Source organism: Cyprinus carpio, chromosome B5 (assembly GCF_018340385.1).
Source record: "Cyprinus carpio isolate SPL01 chromosome B5, ASM1834038v1, whole genome shotgun sequence".
Classification (NCBI taxonomy): domain Eukaryota; kingdom Metazoa; phylum Chordata; class Actinopteri; order Cypriniformes; family Cyprinidae; genus Cyprinus; species Cyprinus carpio.
Window position 1 is genome coordinate 13,558,988 of NC_056601.1, and position 22,074 is coordinate 13,581,061.

Here is a 22,074-nt window from a genome sequence, read left to right on the forward strand (position 1 = left end):
TCATAAAAATGAAAAAATGTAAAGCAAGATCTAGAGGAATAAATCAAAATTAGAGCTGTACACTTAGTCAAATTGCAATATGAACTAGTGCCTGTGCAATTTAAATATGAAGATTAAAAAAAATTGAATAAATAGAAATTTGTGGGAAAAAATGGATTTCATAGGGCCCACACGCAATTGTTTACCTTATTCCAAACAATGCGTCATCCAAAAGAGATTAACTGTTAAACATTAATAAACAATGTTTTTTTTTTTTTTTTTTTTTGCAAGGCAAGTTTATTTATATAGCACATTTCTTACACAATGGTAATTCAAAGTGCTTTACAAAAAAGAAAGTAAAATAATCATAAAAAATAATCACAACAATAAAAACAAGGAATTTAAAAACTTTTAAAATGATTTAAAAATTGATTTAAATGAATTAAAACAGATAACAGTTTTGGTTATTTATTTATTGTGCATTCAAGGTGTTTTATTTTTTATTTATTGCGCAAAGAATAGAAAATGATATTCTTGAGTGTAATTCCAAATCAGATTGTATTCATTTCTATGGCCGAGAGTGTTTTAACTTTGTGGTTTATGATCAATGCTCTGCGCTCTTAAACTATTTACCATTCATGTCTACACAGGAAAAGCTGGACATACGAATTCCTTATCAGCAGCCTAGATAATGTCTTCTGTGGCTGTGCAGAGGATGGAAACCAGTCAATATCCTTCTGTCAGCGCTGGAATGTGAGCAACATTAATTTACTTCAGTCTAGCACCACGTCGGCCATGTTAGCTCACAAAAAGCTACTAGCATGATGTTCCACAATCAACACACTGCCTGCATGCCTCTATCATAACAAGAACAATTCTGTTACCACAATATACATAATTTTTTGGCCTTCTCAAGGCTGACTGAGCTCTGTGTGTACATAATACAGAAGTTTAGGGTGGTAGTTAGCCAGACAGAGGAGACAATGAGCTGTCTAAAGACAAAACAGCTTTAATATCAATTGAGAAAAAAAATGCTCAGTGCATTAAAAATGAACACACTCAAGTTCAGGAAAGCACTTTTTTCTTAGATTTTAATAATGAAATCTAAATTGAAATGAAATCTAACGACCTGATGAACATGAATGGGAACAGCTAGAAATGGAGGATGTAAATTGAGGCTACAGGATGAGACTGTGGCTAATTGCACTGCTATAAAAGCCCAAAGCAACAATCCAGACCGTGGATTTGGTCAGTTTTCCCCACTTCTCCAGCAACCACACCCAGGCGAGTCAAATGCTGCCTGCTACAACCATAAACATGCCCCACATGCTTGATTGCTTCTCAGTGAATACTTAACTTAGCAGTGATAATGGAGGTGTCTAGTCTGGAGGTGCAAGCGGGGGATGTTTGTGTTTGTGTGTGTGTGTTGTTATGGAGAATCCTAGAAGGAATCCTATCAGACTGCTGGCTACCAGAGGTTTTTATTTCATGGCTTTGATGTTTATGGTTGGTTTTTTGGTAAAGCTCAACGTAATTCCCTTCTTTAATGAAGACTTACGACGATGGCTGCAAAATGTCAGGCACTCTGACCCACCTCAGACCTTGAATTAACAAACTACGTCTGGATCTTGTAAAGCTATACTCTATATGCACAATATGTACGTTGATGGGAGATTGTAAGGTTGTGGCGCAGTGAATGAAAGTTACTCGTCACATTGTAAAAAGCTTTCTGAAGTTTTAAATGATACTCGAACACCTTGAAAGGTTCCTCTCGAATCCCAGAAACACTCAGGTCTTCCTCCATGTCTGGCTTTTCAGCTTGCTTGTTTGAACACGCTCTCACTGCTCCTTATTAGAACACAATAAAAGACAGGAATGGAATGGGAGGCCTCCCCTCACCCAAAAGAGCACTCAAAGCCTTGGAGATGGAGACCAGATAATTAGGTCTTGGTCTTTGATGCTCCACCATGGCACATGGTGTTCCGGCTCATTTGGAACACAAAAGTTGGCAGAGCAATGCAGGTTGGAGTACGGCGAAGGTAGAACAACAAATTGAACGGTCATTTAACTGCATCCCATTGAGGGCCTGACACTGAAACTTCTGGAAAGTAAAGGCTATAGAAGTCAACTTTTCTTCTGTGCTACCCTGTGGTTTAGATGGTGTCATCAGACCTCAACTTCTGTTACCGCTAACCACTTCTTCAGAAGTACAAAGACAGAGCGCAATTCACAAACTGCTGTTTGCTAAAATACAAACAAAATACGATCGAGAGTAGATTAGTCAGTGTATTCAAATGTAAAACCTGGGAAGATTTTAACATCGATTCAATAGGTTGCAAAAAACTGAACATGGAGTAACACAAAAAATAAATCCTGCTAGTCCTGTGTAAAATTAGATTATAAACTCACAGCATTTCATTTAAGAGCCTCAAGAGTGACTTTAAGACCTGTGCTGTTGGGGCCTTAAAATTTGTGTGTAAATCCAATAAATGTCAGAGTCGTAATTAAGAAAATCTGCAGGGCTTTTCCACGCCACAATCCTGTCCCAGGGATCTGGTTTATACTAGTATAGTGCCTGAGATGTTTAAAGCATGCAAACATATCAGAAAACTCACCCAAATCCAAAAGCAGACAAACAAATCTCTGAAGCAGGAATGCAAACTGACAGGCGTGCAAACAAATCACAAAACACCAAAAGCAAATCCAAAAACAAACAATCTGACTTGTCAGTTCTGGCCCACAAACTCAAGTTTATCGCTTTAATTCCAACAATCTAATGCATAGTTAGACACATTTCCTAAACGTCAATGACCAACAAGTTACGTAATGGAAACTTGGTTGTGTAGCATATGAAATTTAATTCCTGATACATTTTCTCTAAAATGTGATTACTGAAAATATCAGTAATAGTAACTCGTTAGCATCTATTTGGATACATGTGCAGTCTTTGATTTGTTGCCACGCTTCCGACTACACCAAATACTATACTAGACCAAAAAAGGCAGAGGGAAAGTCCAAGCATTTCATGAAAAACTGAACTTTGAAATGATGACAAACATTCCCAAGCCACGCCTTTGACTTGCTTCTAGTAAAGACAAAGACCAGCAATCCATAACCCTCCACCCCTGTGTCTCTCTTCATGTATTTACTCAGATGAACACCGAGGACTCAATGTTTTTCTTTTTCTGCCTCTGCTGACAGGTCCTTCGACAAAAGGAGCCTGCCATGGTGGGAGGTCTACTGTGGTAAGTGGCTGCCCTCGCCTCTGTGCTGTCAGCCTTAGCGACATGTCCGCTCGCCCCCTGACACCCGGGAATAATGATATTAGTGGAGGGTGGAGGAGACAGGACGTCAATGGGCAGATTTGTTCAATTTAACCCCTCTGACCCCGTCCGGCCTTTCAATCTGTCAGGCAGACCCTTTCCTCTCGTGCTAAGCAGCTACACAGAGACAGGAACAGAGAAGGCAGAAGAAAGAAACAGAGACTAAAAAAAGATACAGGAGGTGGCAAAAGCAGGCAGAAAAAGAAAAAAGGTGAGAAGAAAAGAAACCAAATGAAAGGACAAGACAAACAGGCATACTACAATGCTAAATTAAGGGACATTTTGCAAAAGCTACCTGTATGACTCACTATCACAACTCAGTGACTCATTAATCCAGTCAAAACAGTTAACAGCTGGAGGGCAAGATTTGCAGCATTTATTTGGTCAAAATACAGTAAAACAGTAATAGTGTGGAATACTGTTTTCTATTTTTATATATTTTAAAATCATTTTTTTTTTAATTTTCGGGATTCTTTTATAATTAGAAAGTAGAACAAAATCTTTAAACACTATAAATGTATTTAAATCAATTTTATACATCCTTGCTGAATAAAAGCAATCATTTCTTTAAAAAAAAAACTGACGTAAAACTTCTCAACAGTAGTGTAACTTCGCAGCATAAACTAACTACTGTTCTGAATAAGACAAAACAAATCCACAAACCTGGCCCCTATTCCAACTTTTCATCTGTTTACTAAATGTCAAATTTCAAGTCAAGTCAAATTTATTTGTATGGAGCTATTCACAATCCACATTGTTTCAAAGCAGCTTTACAGAAAATCATGATGTTAATATCTTTATATCTCCATGCCTTACAGTCACATTTAGCAGGTACATATTTTACATTTTGCTATGATACAAGCAAACAAGCAGATTGCTATATACATATTGCCCTACATAAGCATACTGTATGTATGTGTATGAAGTTGGACATACTTATATATCCAACTTTATATATAGAGCTGGGCAACTATCTACTTACAGCTGGACAGCTGAGATTTTCTATATACTGTAGTATATATCACTTTATGTAAGTGTGCTGTATGTACGCAGATAAACTTGAATATAATACAGTGGGTAAATTATTTATTTGATCCCCTGCTGATTTTGTAATTTTTTGCCCACTTACAAATAAATGAAGGGTCTGTAATTTTTATGGTAGGTTTATTTTAAAGCATAGACAGAATACCAACCAACCAAAAAAAAAAAAAAAAAAAAAAAAACATTATAGGGATGGTGTTCTTTGGGTCATAGTCAGCATTTCTTTCCCTCCAAACACGGCGAGTTGAGTTAATGCCAAATAACTCAGTTTTGGTCTCATCTGACCACAGCACTTTCTCCCAAGCCTTCTCTGAATCATTTTGGTGTTCTTTGGCAAACTTTAAACGGGCCTGTACATGTGCCTTCTTGAGCAGGGGGACCTTGCGGGCGCTGCAGGATTTCAGTCCATTGCAGCATAGTGTGTTAACAATGGTTTGCTTGGAGACTGTGGTCCCAGCTGCATTAAGATCATTAACAAGCTCCTCTCATGTAGTTCTGGGCTGATCCCTCACCTTTCTCATGATCATCCTTACCTCATGAGGCAAGATCTTGGACGGAGCTCCAGACCAAGGCTGATCGATGGTTCTTTTGTATTTCTTCCATTTCCGAATAATCGCACCAACAGTTGTCTCTGTTCTTCTCTTAAGCTTCTCACCAAGCATCTTGCTCACGGTCTTGCAGCCCATTCCAGTCTTGTGCAGATCTACAATCTTGTCTCTGACATCCTTTGACAGCTCTTTGGTCTTTCCTATGGTGGTGGGAGAGGTTGGAATGGAAGATACAGATTGTGTAGACAGATGTCTTTATACACCTAACGAGCTGACATTAGCAGTAACTTCTTAAAGTGGCAGAACTAATTTGTGTTCCACATGGACACATAACCGATCTGTGGGAGGCAGAATTCTTGCTGGTTGGTAGGGGATCAAATACGTTATTTCACTCACTGAAATGTAAATATATTTTCTAACTTTTATGTAAATTGTTTTTTATGGTTTTTTTGTTGTTTTTTTTTTTGTTTTTTTTAGTATAAACCTACCATAAAAATTACAGACCCTTCAATTTCTTTGCAAGTGGGCAAAATTACAAATTCAGCAGGGGATCAAAAATGTTTTCCCCACTGTATATATCCAACTTAATATACAGAGTTATGTAAAGGGGATTCGGAAATACAGTTTTTTGGAAAACACACAAAAGTGTGAAACTGTTTATTGGCTTCTTCAACCAAGCAGTACACCTTGCTCACATTGCTTTGTTTGTGTCCTCCTTTCTTGCTTTCCTCATTTCTAAAGCATGAATCTTACTCCATGTCTCCAGACATCTGTAAGAGATTGTCTGCATGCTGTTGCCGCACCGTCAGCCAGCTGGAGCCAGGCCAAGTAAATTCTGCCAGAAAAGTCAGCAGGCCACGCGTGTGAACAAACAGTATGGGAAGAGGTCAGAGAAAGTGTTGTGTGACGCAAACCTTGGAAAAAGAAGGGTATTGAAGGGTGGGAGGGGGGGATGACAGAGACTCTCTGCACATGAGCCTGCTTTATTTCCCCCATTATGATGGATGGCTTCTTCTTACGGCAGCAGCTGCAGCTGCTTTTGGAGAAGCTGAGCAAACACGACACTATTGTAGAGGACTGACTTAGATAACAGCCTGAAAAAACAAGGAGCACAGAATTACGGTTATCTCACCACTCTGTTGGACACTACTTAAAGCCAGAACGATATGAAGGTGTACAACACTATATAGAAGTGTCTAGTGAACATCAAGCATGTTGGTAGATCTTTAGCAGCATCTGTTATTCAGAAGGTGCTGAGGTCAAAGTGTTTTGCTTTGGGACAAGCAATGAGATGGGTTCAGAGCTTCTCAAATCTGTAAAAACCCCATTTGTTCTAATGCTACCGAATACTTCATATTTTATCGCACTGAATATAATTCTTTACAAGAAATTGTGGTCTTTAAAATCCATTATTGAAACAATATCTCTCTGAGATCTGTAGGTTATTAGCAGGAACTGATTTCTCAATTCAGCACTCAGAGTGGATTAGTCATTAGATTTTCTCTTCCTGAGCGGCATATGGCTCTAATACTCCTGGGTCCATGAACAGTTAATCAAAATGGTAGTATAACTCAGACCGCGCAGTTGGAAATGCACATATCCGCCTATAAACCAATATAAAGCTGCGTGAATAAATCATAGGTAACCAATGTGAGACAGCTGGAAACTGTTCTCTCTGTACAAATAAATAATGCAAAGCAACATGACCAAGCAGTAAAACCTAGAAATCCAGACTCATGGATACATGTTCAAAAGATCAATAAGGCCCTGCCTGGTGCCTCTATCTCAAAAGAAAATACATTTCTATACTGTTTGAGGAATGGTATTCTTTTGCCAAATTCAACTTGGTGGAACAGTTACAAATGTAACAAAGTACTCCAAACAAACAGGATGTTCTTCTAGTTCCTCAGGGACATCAAATATATGATTACAATATAGCTTTACATTATATGTATGTTTGAGGTCAGTGAGATTTTTTAAAATACATTTTGAAAGTGAAAGTGAAAGTGACGTGACATTCAGCCAAGTATGGTGACCCATACTCAGAATTCATGCTCTGCATTTAACCCATCCAAAGTGCACACACACAGAGCAGTGAACACACACACACACTGTGAACACACACCCGGAGCAGTGGGCAGCCATTTTATGCTGCGGCGCCCGGGGAGCAGTTGGGGGTTCGATGCCTTGCTCAAGGACACCTAAGTCATGGTATTGAAGGTGGAGAGAGAACTGTACATGCACTCCCCCCACCCACAATTCCTGCCGGCCCGAGACTCGAACTCACAACCCATCGATTGGGAGTCCGACTCTCTAACCATTAGGCCACGACTTCCCACGACTTTTTGGAGCATTTATTTGATTTATTTAAAATATTCTAACAATTTAAAATAGCTGTTTTCTATATTAATAGATTTTAAAGTTTTTAAAGTTAACATTTAGTCATGTGATGGCAAAGCGCAATTTTCAACTTTTTTTTCGGCTTTTATGATTAATAGAATGTTCAAAAGAATAAAATTTACTTTAAATTGAATTTTTTGGTAACAGTGTAAACCCTAGCTCAAGCTCAATTTCCTATAGCTCAAGTTCTCAATCATAATAATGATTGAAAAAAGAATGAATCATTTTCACTGTAGTGTACTACTAATCTAAGATGTCTGGCTGGATAAAGCCATGGGGAGGCTGATTTAGTCTGTGTGACACTGCACTGAGCCAAAGGAGGGGCATGACTAGTTATGTAAATCTTTGATTTCGGTTACAACGTCATCTTTATTCATTTGCCCTCGTATTCTGGGAAACTGAATGATGTCAATAGCCAGTGCTTGGACAGTGATACTGGCGGCCGTTTACAAGCACCAGTGAGCAGTAGCATCCCTGCATCAGTAGAATTTATTACCAGAGACCACCAGCAGTAAGTTCATATCACTTTCACCCAGAGTAAAGTTGGGTTGCGGCCAACACTACCAAACAAAGAGGGAGCTGGAGCCCTGAATAGATCTGTGATGGATGAGCTCATGTAGACTGCTCTGTGCTAGAAAATCTGGTGTGTGTGTATAGTACTGGGAGAAAGTGTGTGTGTTTTGTGTATGTATGAGTTTGTCAGGAGGGGCTGGTGTTTCCCACAGCTTGTGTGCAGTGAAGGCAAGGGGCTCTGTCATATCAACAGTGCAGCTCCTGTGTGAGCTAACCTTTTATGGTCTTTGACAGCCAGGCTCAAGATGGCTACCATACCACACAGAGCCGTCTTTATTAACCAAATGCTAAAGCAGACTACATTATATTAGCCAAATACCAAACAACCAATCCACCAGAAACCATGACTGACCGTTTACGTTTCTGGACATTAGCAGCATTAGCATGACATGTAGATACTACACAGAGAGGTAACAAATCTAAGCCTGTCCTACACTACAAGCTATGTCAACCTTCTAATAACCTGTTTGTTTGGTTTAAAGGATTTGGAGTTTCATTTCTGTTCACGCAAGGCTTATTGTTTGTATTGTCAGCTCCGACACAGACACATTTTTCAAGTAGGCTACAGTGTATATGCCTCGGACATGTCTTGTTTGGTTTAGCAGACTTTATAAGTAGGCGAAATGTGTGTGTGCGTGTAAGCTCTGCAGTTCAAAAAAATAATGCTGATGTTAACAGCAACGTTGCTAGTAGAGTAAAAGATGACGAGACACATGACTGTATACAACATGTCTAGTCTAAAATTGACAACTCCTCGTTTTGCATTCTACAAAATCCCAAAAACATGTTAACCAGTAATTTTAATTTAAAGCATTTATGCTGGGCTGTGTATCAAGGCAAATTCTTGAGTATATACTGCGCTGACATGATATCTGCATTAAACATGACATAGAGAAGTGATTCTGATTCTTTTATTTTTAGAGGTTATTTCACCCAAACATGAAAAATCTCTTGTCTCATCCCAAACCTGTGTGAATTTTTTCTTCTTCTATAGAACACAAAAAAAGATCATCATTGTATGAAAAAAAAACAAGAAAACAAAACACTGAGACATGTTCCAAATACATTCTTTTGTTTTCTATAGAAGGCAGAAGTCATACAGGTTTGGAACGATTTGAGGGTGAGGGTGTATTCCATCATTCTATAAGCTCTATTAGAAAGGCACGCAACTCATCTAATTGCTATCTAGTTTCCAAATCTGTACTTAACCTGCTTTTGCAATAGTTTAACTTCATTATAATAACCTAATTTATATAACAGATGATCACGAAGCACACCATAAATCAACGGACATATGGAGCCAGTCTTTAAATGGCAGGAAATCGCTGGCTTCATCTCATCAATTCTCTTCACCTGTCAGGATCACAAAGGGTGTATTGCACTGTCACATCACAGTGTATGGCTGAGGGGGCGAGGCTTAAACCAACACATCCACTGGGCTCTTTTGTAACAAATTCTTGCCATACAACTAAGATGGATAAATAATTAAAGGAATAAGGTCAGTCCTGAGAGAGAAAGAGAGACAGGAAGGGAACTATGAAGGGATGGAGGAGCAGGAGTGGGGAAACAAGGAGGGGGTCAGGCTATTAAATTTATGACTGAGAGTGCCACATCATCAGTGGGGGATGCCATTTCCTGCCAGAGGAGGGGGTCAAACTAGCATCGCAAAAGCAGATGGTGAAGATATCACCACACCTTCAAACACAACTCAAGAACATTTAAATTTAGACAATTCATTTATTAAATAAAAAACATACCTGTTTTTCTCTCAAAATCACAAGATCAAAATCACATCAAAAACAAAATCACAAGAAAGGTTGCTTTTAATTTAAGTGTCTACTAAATGCTTTAGTAGAAGTTATGACATAGTGTATGAGTAATGACATACTGTAACAATCATTTATGAATAATGTAGAAGTTTAATATGCAATAAAAACATTATGCAATGTTTTGGAGAGAGACTGCTGTGAAATCTTGTTTATTTATTTATATATTATCTGTGTTGTTCATCTAATAGGTCTGAACACCCCATTTCTCTTATTGTAAATATGCTGATATCAGTGTAATCACGATGCCACAGGCTAAACTGAAATATTTAGTGTTAAAACCAATATTATCACAACTTCTTTAGCATATCTTATTCAGGCTTATTTAGGCAAAAAGGAGAAGTGTAATTAACCGTAACTCTTATCTGAAAACATTGCTAGCACTCATTACTGTTCTGTTCTACACCACTATTGCTTTCCTAATCTCATTTCAAGTAATTGTAAAAAGTTCCTTTTGATTGTTTATACACTACAGTTACAATGTTTGGGGTCATTAAGGCTTTTTTAATGTTTTTGAAAAAAGTCTTTTATGCTCACTAAGGCTGCATTTACAATTTTAAAGGGGTCATATGATGCGAATTTTGATTTTTCCTTTCTCTTTGGAGTGTTACAAGCTCTTGGTGCATAAAGAAAGTCTGTAAAGTTGCAAAGACTAAAGTCTCGAATCCAAAGAGATATTCTTTATGATAGTTAAGAGTCAACCACACCCCCCTAAAACGGCTCGTCCTAACACGCCCCCACATCTCTACTTCACTATGTGGGAAAATTTGCATAGTGTTCATGCAAAGAAAAAAGGCTGTTTGATGATGTTTCGTTGTGAAAGCAAAACTACTTTGTTTGGCCTTACTAAAGAGGACACGACTAGAAATCAGTGACTAAGTTGTATTTCAACACTGTTCCAGAACAGTTCAACCGAAATATTCAGATGTGTGCTGTGCATTTTATGGAGGATGAGGACTGTTTCCTGAACCAGTAGCCTGCAATCCGTCTGTGACACAAAGAACAGTCTGGTGCTTCTGACTCACAGCCTGTAAGTACGTTTTTTTATATTTAAATAATTTGCCAATGATGATTCAAGTGATGTCCGGATCATGAACAAATCTTTCTATTTAACCGGATCTTCTTAGTGAACCGGTCGAACCAGTTCACCAAATCGAACTGAATCGTTCGAAATGGATTGCGTCTCCAGTACGCACTAATCCACAAATTACAAAGTTACTCGGTTTATAAAAGTGCCTTACACTCCCTCTGACGCGAAATAAACCAATATCCTGAGTTATTCAGTTACTCCTAACAACAGATTGATTGAACTGCTAAAAGAGAACCGATGATGGGATGTGACTGAATCTTGTCGTGCTGGGAGACGCCATAGTACGTTAAGGGGCATAACATTATTATTAATCTTAAAAAAACAGTCATGTTGCTTAATATTTATAGAAGTCTTAGAAATCCTTTGTAACAAATGTATGGTCTGTACTGTAACTTTTGAAAGATCTAATGCATCCTTGCAGAATAAAAGTATTAGTTCCTTTAACCTCAAACTTTTGAACAATAGTAGTAGTTTTCAGCACTACACAGTAGCTGAAATGTAAGTAATGCAATTACTACTCATAATCTTGAATAAATATATCTTTAAAATCCATGTCACGCTCACTTCTCCTTGTAAAGACCATCTGGAAATGATCTGCTGAACAGCACTGGCCTGTCAAATTTACTGTTGATCATAAAACATTTGTCTAAGCAGATGATACACAGCAGGAACACAACGTATAAGCCAACAAAATGACACTGACGGAAGAGGCCTTTAAGTAACAGCTTTACGACACTAGCTCTGAATTATTAAAGAGAGGGAATATGAGTCGTGGTCAGCTCTAAAGAATACGGCACATTTCTCCTGCATTCGACAAAGAGGTGGAACAAACATGAGCTAGTCAGAAACACACACTGAAGCTACATGGAGGCACACTTGAGCAGTGAGTGATGAGAGGTGAAAGGTGAGCACTATATATACACACACATCTACACACACAACACACCAACGACAGACATCACACCTTCCTAAGAAATGCATGTTGCCTTATTCAGTATATTACATACTCGATATATTTTCATTGTCAAATGCCCCACTAACATATAGGTTTTAAGAACGAGAGGACTGTTCAACCGATCACTTCACGGGATAGTGTGTGCCACGACTGATCGTTTCACTAACCCTTTGATCTCCTTAATGATCAATGACCAAGTGAGGAATCTATGCGCAGCAAGCCTAGCTTTATGGCGATGAGAGGGGGTGAGGTCTACAAATAGGTCAAAGGTCATCAGATTCTGCTTATGCTAAACAGAAACGAAGAGTCAGCAAGCCCATGTTAGATTTCACAGAGGCAAATGCTGATTAGAGAGGATCACGTTTCTCTGGGAGCCATCTTAAAGTGACAGTAACATATTATTTTCTTGATCTGGGAGTGTGTTACTCTTCTGACCTAACATTAATAATGAAACAATATAGTTTACTGATATAAAAAAATGTGACAAAATACACACTGCTGTCCACTTTTTTTTTTTTTTTTTTTTTAAGAAATTAAATTCATTTATGGATTAAATTGATCAAAAACAACAGTGACTTGTAAAATTTAAAAATGAAATTATCGATTTTACTGTATATTTGATCAGCCTTGATCAGACTTTTTTCCCCCCAAAATTCTTTTAATATTTCTACCAACCCCAAACTGAACAGTAGCGTACCTCACCACGTAATTGTGTAGCTAGGTCACTGTACATGCTATTTCCTCTCAGCTATGTGTTGTAAATTTTTATTGGTCAGCGATCACCCCTTGAGGAGAGGCCAGATCCAGTGCCAAGCCTTACGGTTTCTCTGACTCTAAGAATTTAGTTCCTGCACCTAAGCACTAACTCGAAGCCAAATTGTAGAGGCCTTCACTGGATGTTTCTCTTTTTTCTCAAAAAGGTTTGTTATTGATCTTTCGTCCCCCTTGCGTGCAGCCTTGAATAATCCGTTTCCCTCTCAGTTCTTTTCTACACAGTTTATCATGAGCACTGAGGGGGAGAGAATGGAATCAAGGAAGGAAAACAAATCCATTATCTTGTCAAAATTCTATTTAACTTCATTAGACCTCATCCTAGGAGAAGTGGATAATGTCCTCTGTTGATAACATTGGCTGCTTTTTAACAGTGCGGTCAATCATGATTGGACATGTTTCGACCCCAACAACTTCATCAATACACAAAAATTATGCATGGCTGCACTTTTATTTGTATACAGAAAAATCACCTTAAATTATCTTCTACTGCTTTTTGTTCATTAGATAAACAAACTGTTGACATATACTATTTTAAGTGACCAGTTCTTGCTCTGTCACCCAATTTAATGTGCTATTTGGTTAAAGATAGACAGGGCAAACCAGAGTGAGGATGTACAATGCTCTAGGTCAGCTGTGGATCTATGGCATTACAGGATATATCTGCTTTGTATTGATTTAGTGAGGACTTCAATCAGAATTTACTGATTGCTTCCCTGTACCCCTTTGAGGGAGGAAGGGACAAGAAGGGATCTAGAGTATTACACGGATATGACTTTTAGCTCTATTAATCCAATTGTGTTCACCTAAATATAAACCAGACACGAGCTGGAGTGCCTAGCTATTATTAGCTGTGAAACACATTGAGGAAGTAAAGACAAAAAGTGTAAGCTAACAAACACTAAAGAAGTTTGAGGGAACTAAAATTGTTACAAAAAAAAAATCCCTATTTTTGTTTTAAATTCTACAAACATTTTTCATGCAGAAATGTAATTTTTTTGTTCACACAGGAAAATATCAAACCCATATCTACAGAAGAAGTCCATTTCAAGCTGTCCCTGTTATTTACCACCAATAAAAGGAACTGAGTTTGGAGTGAAATACAAAAAGAAGTGTGATTGGTAAACACAGGCATACAAACATTCAATAGATGCTATCAGAGAATCCCGGAACTCTTACTTAAGACTCTTACACAATATTGAAATCTTACTTTATTGTTCACTGAAGGTCAGAGTCCATTTTCGTTTTGCTCTGCTGACAGTTGGCATTTGATTGGCTCAACACGGTCTGTTGTTACCATAATTCACATAAAATGCTGCAAAAATCATTATTTCCTTAGAATCCATTTGTGTTCCTTGATTTCTTGCTGGAGTAACTTCTTTGACGCTATACAGCAGAAAATATCGACATTTCTTAAATACAGACATGTTTTCTATAATGATATTTATAGGGTGATAATTGCATCTCAATGCTTAGAAAGAAATATTTTTGAATCTTATTTATTGAATATATCACTGAGAACCTGCATTCAGTGATAAGGATATTTCCTTATTATTTATTCTAAAAAATCCAGTACATCTCAAAAACACCTAAAAATATATAATTTATCGGAGTTCTTAAACCTCATCAAAAAATATGAAAAATCAGACCGAAAATTTCTTCAGCCTAAACTTATTTCTGGTTTATTTATTATGAAAACATAATAAATGACCTTGCAACGTTTTCCTTTTTTACACAGCATTCACTATGACCGGCAAACTGGAGGAAAATCAAACCTTCCTGCTTCTGAGGATATGTGTTTGAGGAATAAAGTAAAAACATCACAACTGCAGACATTTAAGATGAATTTAAAAATACCTACTGCTGCTCTGTTTTTTCACATTTCTTCACAAACCACATTTCACTGTTTTTTTTTTTTTTTTCCTGTGAGTGTTCACTGTTGCTTTTTATTTTAGAGTGTAAATATTTTAGGTTTCGGCCTTCTTTAACAACTGAACCAGACAGAAAAAAAACACAAACCCTCAGAGCAAAATGCAACACAAGTTTGTTTTCAGTTCAAATATTTCATAGTTCCCTTCAGACCTGATAAATCGTCTTTACAGCAGCAGGAAAGGAATTAGGTGCAGGGCAAAATCTGTAAAATAAACAATCCCTGGGATCCAGAGGCGTCTGATGCTGTTTCAACTATTAATTGTTCCCTGTTTCTCTACTGCCGTAGCAGAGGTCTCTTTTACTGACCTGCAAATCTTTTAGCATGGAGGTGTGGAAGTCAGTTGGAAGTCAATGATATCCATGGCAATAGTACTGAAAGTGCTCTTCTTAAATGAGTGAAATGATCAACGGCTTTAAAACAGAGCTGTAATTGAGGTTTCTTTCATGAAGGTGGGGAATGTTGTATCACATGCCTGTGGAATTCAGGCTCTAATTGACCCTTGAATTCATTGCTGGCCATTAAAAACAAAGCAGGCCTTCTATGCTGCATGTGGGTTGTGAACTATGTAGGGCACTGGCCGGTCAGTTGAGTAGCACTTATTCATGAATTCAGCACTGGATTAAATTGGTTCCTGATAGTATCAAACTATGGAGTTAGGACAGACATTACTTTGTCTCACAAGTGGCTTGTTGATGTTTAGCAGCTGAATTACTTCTTCACTCAAATAAATGAATCAGGTTACGATAAATGTTTTCACATGGTTAAAAGAAAATGTTTGCGTTCATGCACGTGTTTTAAATCTACCTCTAAACTAACCCAAGAACTAAACAAAACACTGACAAGTGAATATTATTTTTCTTTTTGTTATTTCATACAGTGATACACTAGTAAGCAGTTTGGCTGGTTTAAGAAATTTAAAGGGATAGTTCACTCAAATCATCATCATCTTCATTTCTTAAGATATCTTGAAAAATGTGTTTTATTTGTCCACACAATGAAAGCCAAAATGGTTCAGAACCACACAGCACACCACTGACTTTCAATGTATGGAAACAAGCAAACACTTTTTTATTTGAGTGAACTGTCCCTTTAAATGACAAGAGTTTGGACAAAGATTGCACATTATCGCTTCATCTAGCAGAAAAAGTCTTTGTCTATAATGCTATCATCAAGACAGGCGCAAGTTCTCCAGACTGTCACTACTGTTTGGGTGAAGGGGATGTAACAGGGAAGCCTGGGGCCAGTAAAAGGGGGTGTGAGTGCAATTTGAACGAAGCAGAAGAGAGTAGAAATGAGGAATAGGGGGTGGGGGTGATTACTGACCTCCTGAATCAGAGACGAAGAGCCTCCGCCACCGAAAGCAACACTCGAATCTTTCAGCTTCCTCCCTGGCCCGCTGCCTTGGCCTGACTGAACACATGTCAAGGGCACAACTGAAATCATGGGCTGAGAGGTACAAAGAACTACATTTGACTCATGCTAATGAAGCCGGCAAAAAAAGACAGCATTTGTTTTAAACAAAACAAAAGTCACAACACAAAACATTCTGGTGTTAGTTGCTTTAGTAGCAGACGCAGGTCTTACAAGCAAGTGAGTTGGATTATACATAAAAATGTTATGTTTGCATTCACAGACAACAGGCCTTTCTTTTTTCTTTCCACCCCCATTTTGCTTTTACATTCTTCTCCATTTCTATTCACTTCATACATCCATTTTTTCCAACCCAAAAATCCTGCCCTCTGGGCTCCATTATCCAAAAATCTCCTGTGGGATTAAGCAACAAACTAAATTACTAATGTTACATGTGATCTTTAGCCCCGTGTGTGTCTCTGAATCAGACTGAATGGGTCAGGCTGAGATTACCCTCCATCTTATAAATGATTCAGCTGCTGAGGAAAAGGGTGTTACTACTAACGTTACACTTTTACACAAAGAGACAAAACTAACATATATTTTTGGGATATATGCGCGGGCTGAATAATTTGGAGAAAATCGAATTGTGATTTTTCAAAATGCAGATTTCTGTGCTTGTTTGTAGAGATGCAAAATTTAGCATAATATCACTATAAAATACTAAAGAATTACTACATACAATACAAAATGCTGGGTTAAATACAACCCAATGCTGGGTAAAATATGGACAAACCCAGTAATTGGGTTGTTTTGACCCAACGGTTGGGTTAAATGTTTAACCCAGCCTTCTGGGTAGTAACCCAACCCAATTGCTGGGTTTGTCAATATTTTACCCAATAATGGGTTGTATTTAACCCAGCATTTTTTAGAGTACTGATATTTATGTAGTCTATTTTTTACATAAATATTAGTGTTAATTTGTTCAATATTAGTCTTGACTTCTTCATTTTCACACTCTAACCATCAATCTTTTATTCTGGCAGACAAATGCAAAAGAAACCCCTTTTCTTTTGTTGGCAGCAGCCGGTTTGTAACCACTTCTCATTGCAAGTATGGGAAGATGGCCAAATTATACAGCGTTTCCTTAAGAGAGGTTAGTCAACTAGTTTTTTTAAGCAAACCACAAACTAGTTGGGTTTGCACATCCCTAACATTAAAACGCATCTTCTGAATGTGATCGTATTGTATCACACAGCCATTTCGTGTTCAGTGTGCTCAGACAAATTGCTTGTCACTAGAAACATGTTCATCACACCTAGTTAGAAAACAGTGTTATACGATTGTGTGCTGAATGGACATGTCTAAGTACTTGACCAAACCAAACAAGCAGTAATAAACTCATAGAAACACAAAGAATGTGTGTGTGTGTGTGTGTGTGTGTGTGTGTGTGCACGTGTGGGAGATCTATAAGAAAGGGGGATGTGTAGCACAAGTTAATCCTGTAAAGAGAGTATCTGATTCTGACCATAAGCCTAAGACACTCAATGCTTGATTCCTCCCTATCTTTCATTACAACTCTTCACCTTAATGAACGCTGACACGCGAGGCCATATGGGCCAAGACTGATGACATGAGACCTCAGCTGCTGCCTGCTGCCATGTTAAACTTACTGCATATGTGTCTTACTGATAGCAACAGAAGGAGAAATTAAAACACTTTAAGTAGCAGCAAAAGCCAAAATGCAAAGACGATGCAATATGATCAAAAGCGATTTTACTTCTGAGTTTCAGCTTTGCCTAAACACACTGTTAAAGATTAGGCATTCCTTTACTGACCATTACTCTTGAACAAAAGGTAAACCAGCTCTCTATGTCCATTAATAGCTAATTTACTTCAAGTACCAAGAAAAATGTATGATGAACCTTGCACAGTGTGCAGTAAATAATATTAAAAAAATATATCACATGCACCACTAATGATCATAATGACACTGCTGCACTCAATATGAGAAAATGCACAATTATTGCACAATATTGAAGCAAGTCAAAGGTCAGTCACTGTACAATTTGAGAATGTTTCTACTGGCTCAGGTACTGTATATAGACTATCTAGCTGAAGTGAACAGAACATTTTGTTTACATCCTGGACATCATGTTTGCATAGACTATGCCTGGTCAACATGATCACAAAGTGTATTGTAAAATCAACCTAATCACTACTCACCACTAATAAATGAGCAATGATATTCCCATTTTTTAGACAAGAGTGATTGAATGTTTCTCTTAATGAAGTTAGGTATGCTTATCAGTATGTTCCTGATCTAGAACTGATAAAAATGTACTAAAAACACATTTTACAGTCTCAACTAGTTACTCCACAAGCATACAGGAAATCACACAGGGCACATACTCTCTAAATTGTGTGTCTAAATGATGCCATGTGGTCTACAACTGCTTGAAATCACACCTCATTCTTCAGATTAAGGGCAAAGTGTTGAAAAGCTATAGAGACTACTAACAGGGTAATGGTATGTATTACAGTACCATGCAAAACAGAGTATACTCTTGCTTCGAAAAGGTGTTACTTCTTATAAACGCACTGGAAGTGTGTTGCCCAGAAGGGGTTGTCATATTAGTATTTGCTGAGTATGTTCATTACCCTTTGACTTTTGCAAGCTACAACAGAACGGTTGTAGTTATAATAATACTATATAATTAGATTGGAGTTATAATAATAATATACCAATACAAGTGTAACCTATTATATTAAAAATGTTAAAAATTAAACTTTTTTTAAATAAAAACATGCATATTTTTCAGCCTCTTGCTCAAAATATAGAAAAAAAGTTGCCTACATTTAGAGTTTGTGTGATGAGGAGGCAGCAACAAACATAAGATTAAAATGGAATGCTCTCACTTTGACGTTTTACTGTTTTTTGTTATTACAGTCAGCAAGTAAGACACTGACATAGCTAGAGGTGTGGGTCTGTTACCAGTTCTGAATGTTCAGTATTGTTAATGTTCGGAGCAGGATTATCAGGTCACCTGCTGATGACATGTTCAGCATGGATTTATAACAGGCCGCCAGTTGGACATAGCTAAAGCAGGCGTTCATTTATAAGGCAATCTAAAACGGAGACGACTGGAATTCTATTAAATATTTCCACTGACAGCACACATCCAAAATGAACCTGCCACAGCTGTCGGAAGGCCTGGGTTAGCTCATACCACAGAAGGCTAACGATAGTGCTGCTGGGTAAAATTCACAACCTCTGAGCCATATGGAGAATTGGCTCCATGCATGTGTTTTAGCTTGAGACTGCATGCTGGGAAACTTAATGGCTCTCAGGACCCCAAAACATATGAGCAAAGCAGTGCAATCAAACAGAAGGGGATACCGTAGGGGTGCAGCAGGCCTGTAAAGTCAAGGAATGTCGTGTTGACACTGGAGTTACTGTGTGTGTGTGTATGTGTGTCGATTTCAAAGAAGGGGCTCTGAGCATTTTTATGAAGGTATTAATGGGCTTGAATTGAAGTGTGTTACTTGAGAAGACTTTAGGACAGGCCATTTCAATATATCAACAGACTAACCGCAGAGGCTCATGGGTTAGGGCTGTTTTGGCCACATATAGTCTCTGTCTCTCACTTCCACCAAGTTCCCCCCCCCTTTTCACAAAAGTGTCCAGCAAAACAAAGAGGTGCGTATCTTTAAACCCCTGACCAGTGACAACGTTTGTTTAACCACAAAGACTATTTTGCCTTCCTGTCTGGGGGAGAACTTTGTCTTCCTTTCAGTGATTTCACAATTGCCTCATTTCCTATTTTCTCCAAGAGATGTTTTTCTTAATTGTAAGTGTTTCTAAGTGAAATAGATCATTACTGGCTGCCTTGATACTCACTAATCTCTTTAGAACTGCATTATAAAAATCCAAAAAGATCATTCTAAATTTACACAGGTTTCTAACCATTATTTCTAAAGGATTAAATACCCAAAGTGTCTCTTCTGAGCTTAGAGCAAACAGAATTCAAAGTTTAGAGAGTGCTAATACCCTCTAAGCCAAAAGACAGTACATTAGTAGACTAATTTTACTAAAGTGGACTGGAGAGGCAAAGACAAACCTCCTTTTCCACGCAAGATTATGTAGTGAAACCAAACACCACTGCCGGGTTTCCTCCACCCCGTTCAGCCCTGCCCAGCCCCCTCTATAGCCCTGTAAAAGCCTTGTTATGGGAAAAAGCCATTCTGTGAGTTTTTTATGTTTGCAAAACATGACAGAAAGGGGAGGGATTAAACATATGCCCTGAAACCAAAGTGGAGGTCAGACTGAGCAATCTAAAGATGATATTTGCTGAGGGGGGATGTACACTCTGTATTTTAGTGAACATTTGATATGCGCTTTAAATAGGTTGAGATATGGAGCTTGCTTATCCAGCATATTAACTAATTAAATTGGATATATATAATTTATTATTTACAATTATCTAATCAAAGAATCCTGAATTTTTTTTACTACTTTACAACTGTTTTCAATATTGATTATAATAAGAAATGTTTATTCAGAACCAAATCAGTGTATTAAAATGATTTCTGAAGGATCATGTGACACTGAAGACTGGAGTAATGACAATTGGGGTAATAAAAATTCAGCTTTGCCATCACAGGAATAAATGCATTTCAAAATATATTAAAATAGAAAACTGTCCATTTAAATTGTAATATTACTGTTATTGCTGTATTTTACAATGTTACTGTTTTTACTGCATATTTTTTTATCATATAAATGCAACCTTGGTGAGCATGAGAGACCCAAATCATTTTAAAATTCTTACTAATTCCAAACCTCAATTATGAAGTCAAATATGTTACTTATGTTATTAAACATAACTTAATTATACTGATTTAAGAATTTTGTGACGGAAAGAAATAAAAACATTGGTGAAATGCAATGCAATGTAATGGAAAAAAAAAAAAACTTCTGGTATTCCAATGCACACATCTAACAAACACTAAATAAACAAAAGTGAAAGCACCAGTAAATATTTAAGTGTACAACAATATTGGTCCAGAATGTGATTCTCTTTGCAGACACACATGCACACACACATACAAATATGTTTGTCTGGCTAGACTGTAGTGAAGTATGCAGTTTGTTCCTATTTCGTAATGGCTTGGCTTAGAGCCGACCCATACGCAGCCTGAGAGGGATATCCCAGCGTTATTGGGAGGGAGCCAGGTTGGAATGCCACCAGGTCTAGTTTCCTGCATTCCTGCCAAAACTCTACGCAACTACTTGCGTTTTTTCCTCTCCCCTCACTGTTTCTTTGACAATAAACGGCCATATGGCAACCAGTTTAACTTTGTCTCTTCTGATCCTGCTCTGTCTGGCTCTCTCTCCTATCTATTCTGTTTTCCTTTGATGAATGACTCATTTTTAATATCAGTGCAAACAGAAGTTTTAAACACATCCAGCTTAGGCTTGACTAAATGAGAAATGAATTTACAATATTATAAGACCTTTAATTTGGTTTTCTTAATTGAGAGTTATTTAAGTTTTTGGGTTTAGTTTTAATTAAGCAATACTGTACAGACACATAAATGAAAGATAATGAAAACACTTTGAGCTGAATTATAAAGTTCTTTGCTTATAAAGTTCTTTTTTAAACAGGAGTCTGTATTTAGTGTTTTAATATTTTTCGCAAATCCAGACACCAGGAATTTGGCCACAAATAAGTTCAATGTCAGTCTATTTTTACACTGCTCTTTCTTGTTTTAAGAAGGCATTTATAGCATTTAGACAGTTTTTTAAAGTGTTGAAAACAGGCAGAACAGTGGCTCCAGTAAGTCTGCCTAATGCCATCGGCATCCTTTCATTGTTTCTGCATTTCACTTGATTTGTCCAAATAGTTCAACAGCGATTACAAAATGCATGTCCTTGACTTCTGCAAAACAACATTAATTGTGTTGTGTAACACTGTCCTCAGTTTTTTTTAAGCAAACGTTGCGGTTGGTATTATTCTTATTTGATCAAAAAAAGTACAGTACATACTAATTTATATTTCTTGTCGAAAGTTTATAAACCTAAGAATAACACGCAGCTTCTGAAAATGAAAAACAAATTATGTATTTTATGTAAACATATACATCACACTATTCAAATAATGCTGAAGTTATATGAGATCATTTTGAGGACCATTTTGTGTTTTTCTCTATTTCATAACATTAAATCAAAACAGCTGTCCTTATTCAAACTGCACTGTACCCCTTACGTTAAGCTAGCGCTTA

At 37.5% G+C, this 22,074-nt stretch overlaps 1 protein-coding gene across 2 annotated transcripts in view; it reads right to left on the bottom strand.

Annotated features, from left to right (window-relative positions):
- Positions 1–22,074, bottom strand: part of LOC109045825 (AT-rich interactive domain-containing protein 3A) — a 68,737-nt gene that overhangs the window by 42,516 nt on the left and 4,147 nt on the right. Inside the window, exon 3 of one of the 2 annotated variants that reach the window (XM_042724501.1) lies at positions 15,763–15,849. The exons of the other annotated variant lie outside the window; for it this stretch is intronic. Within the exon in view, the coding sequence (XP_042580435.1) occupies positions 15,763–15,849 (87 nt within the window). The remainder of the gene's footprint in view (positions 1–15,762; positions 15,850–22,074) is intronic. 2 annotated transcript variants of the gene reach the window in all.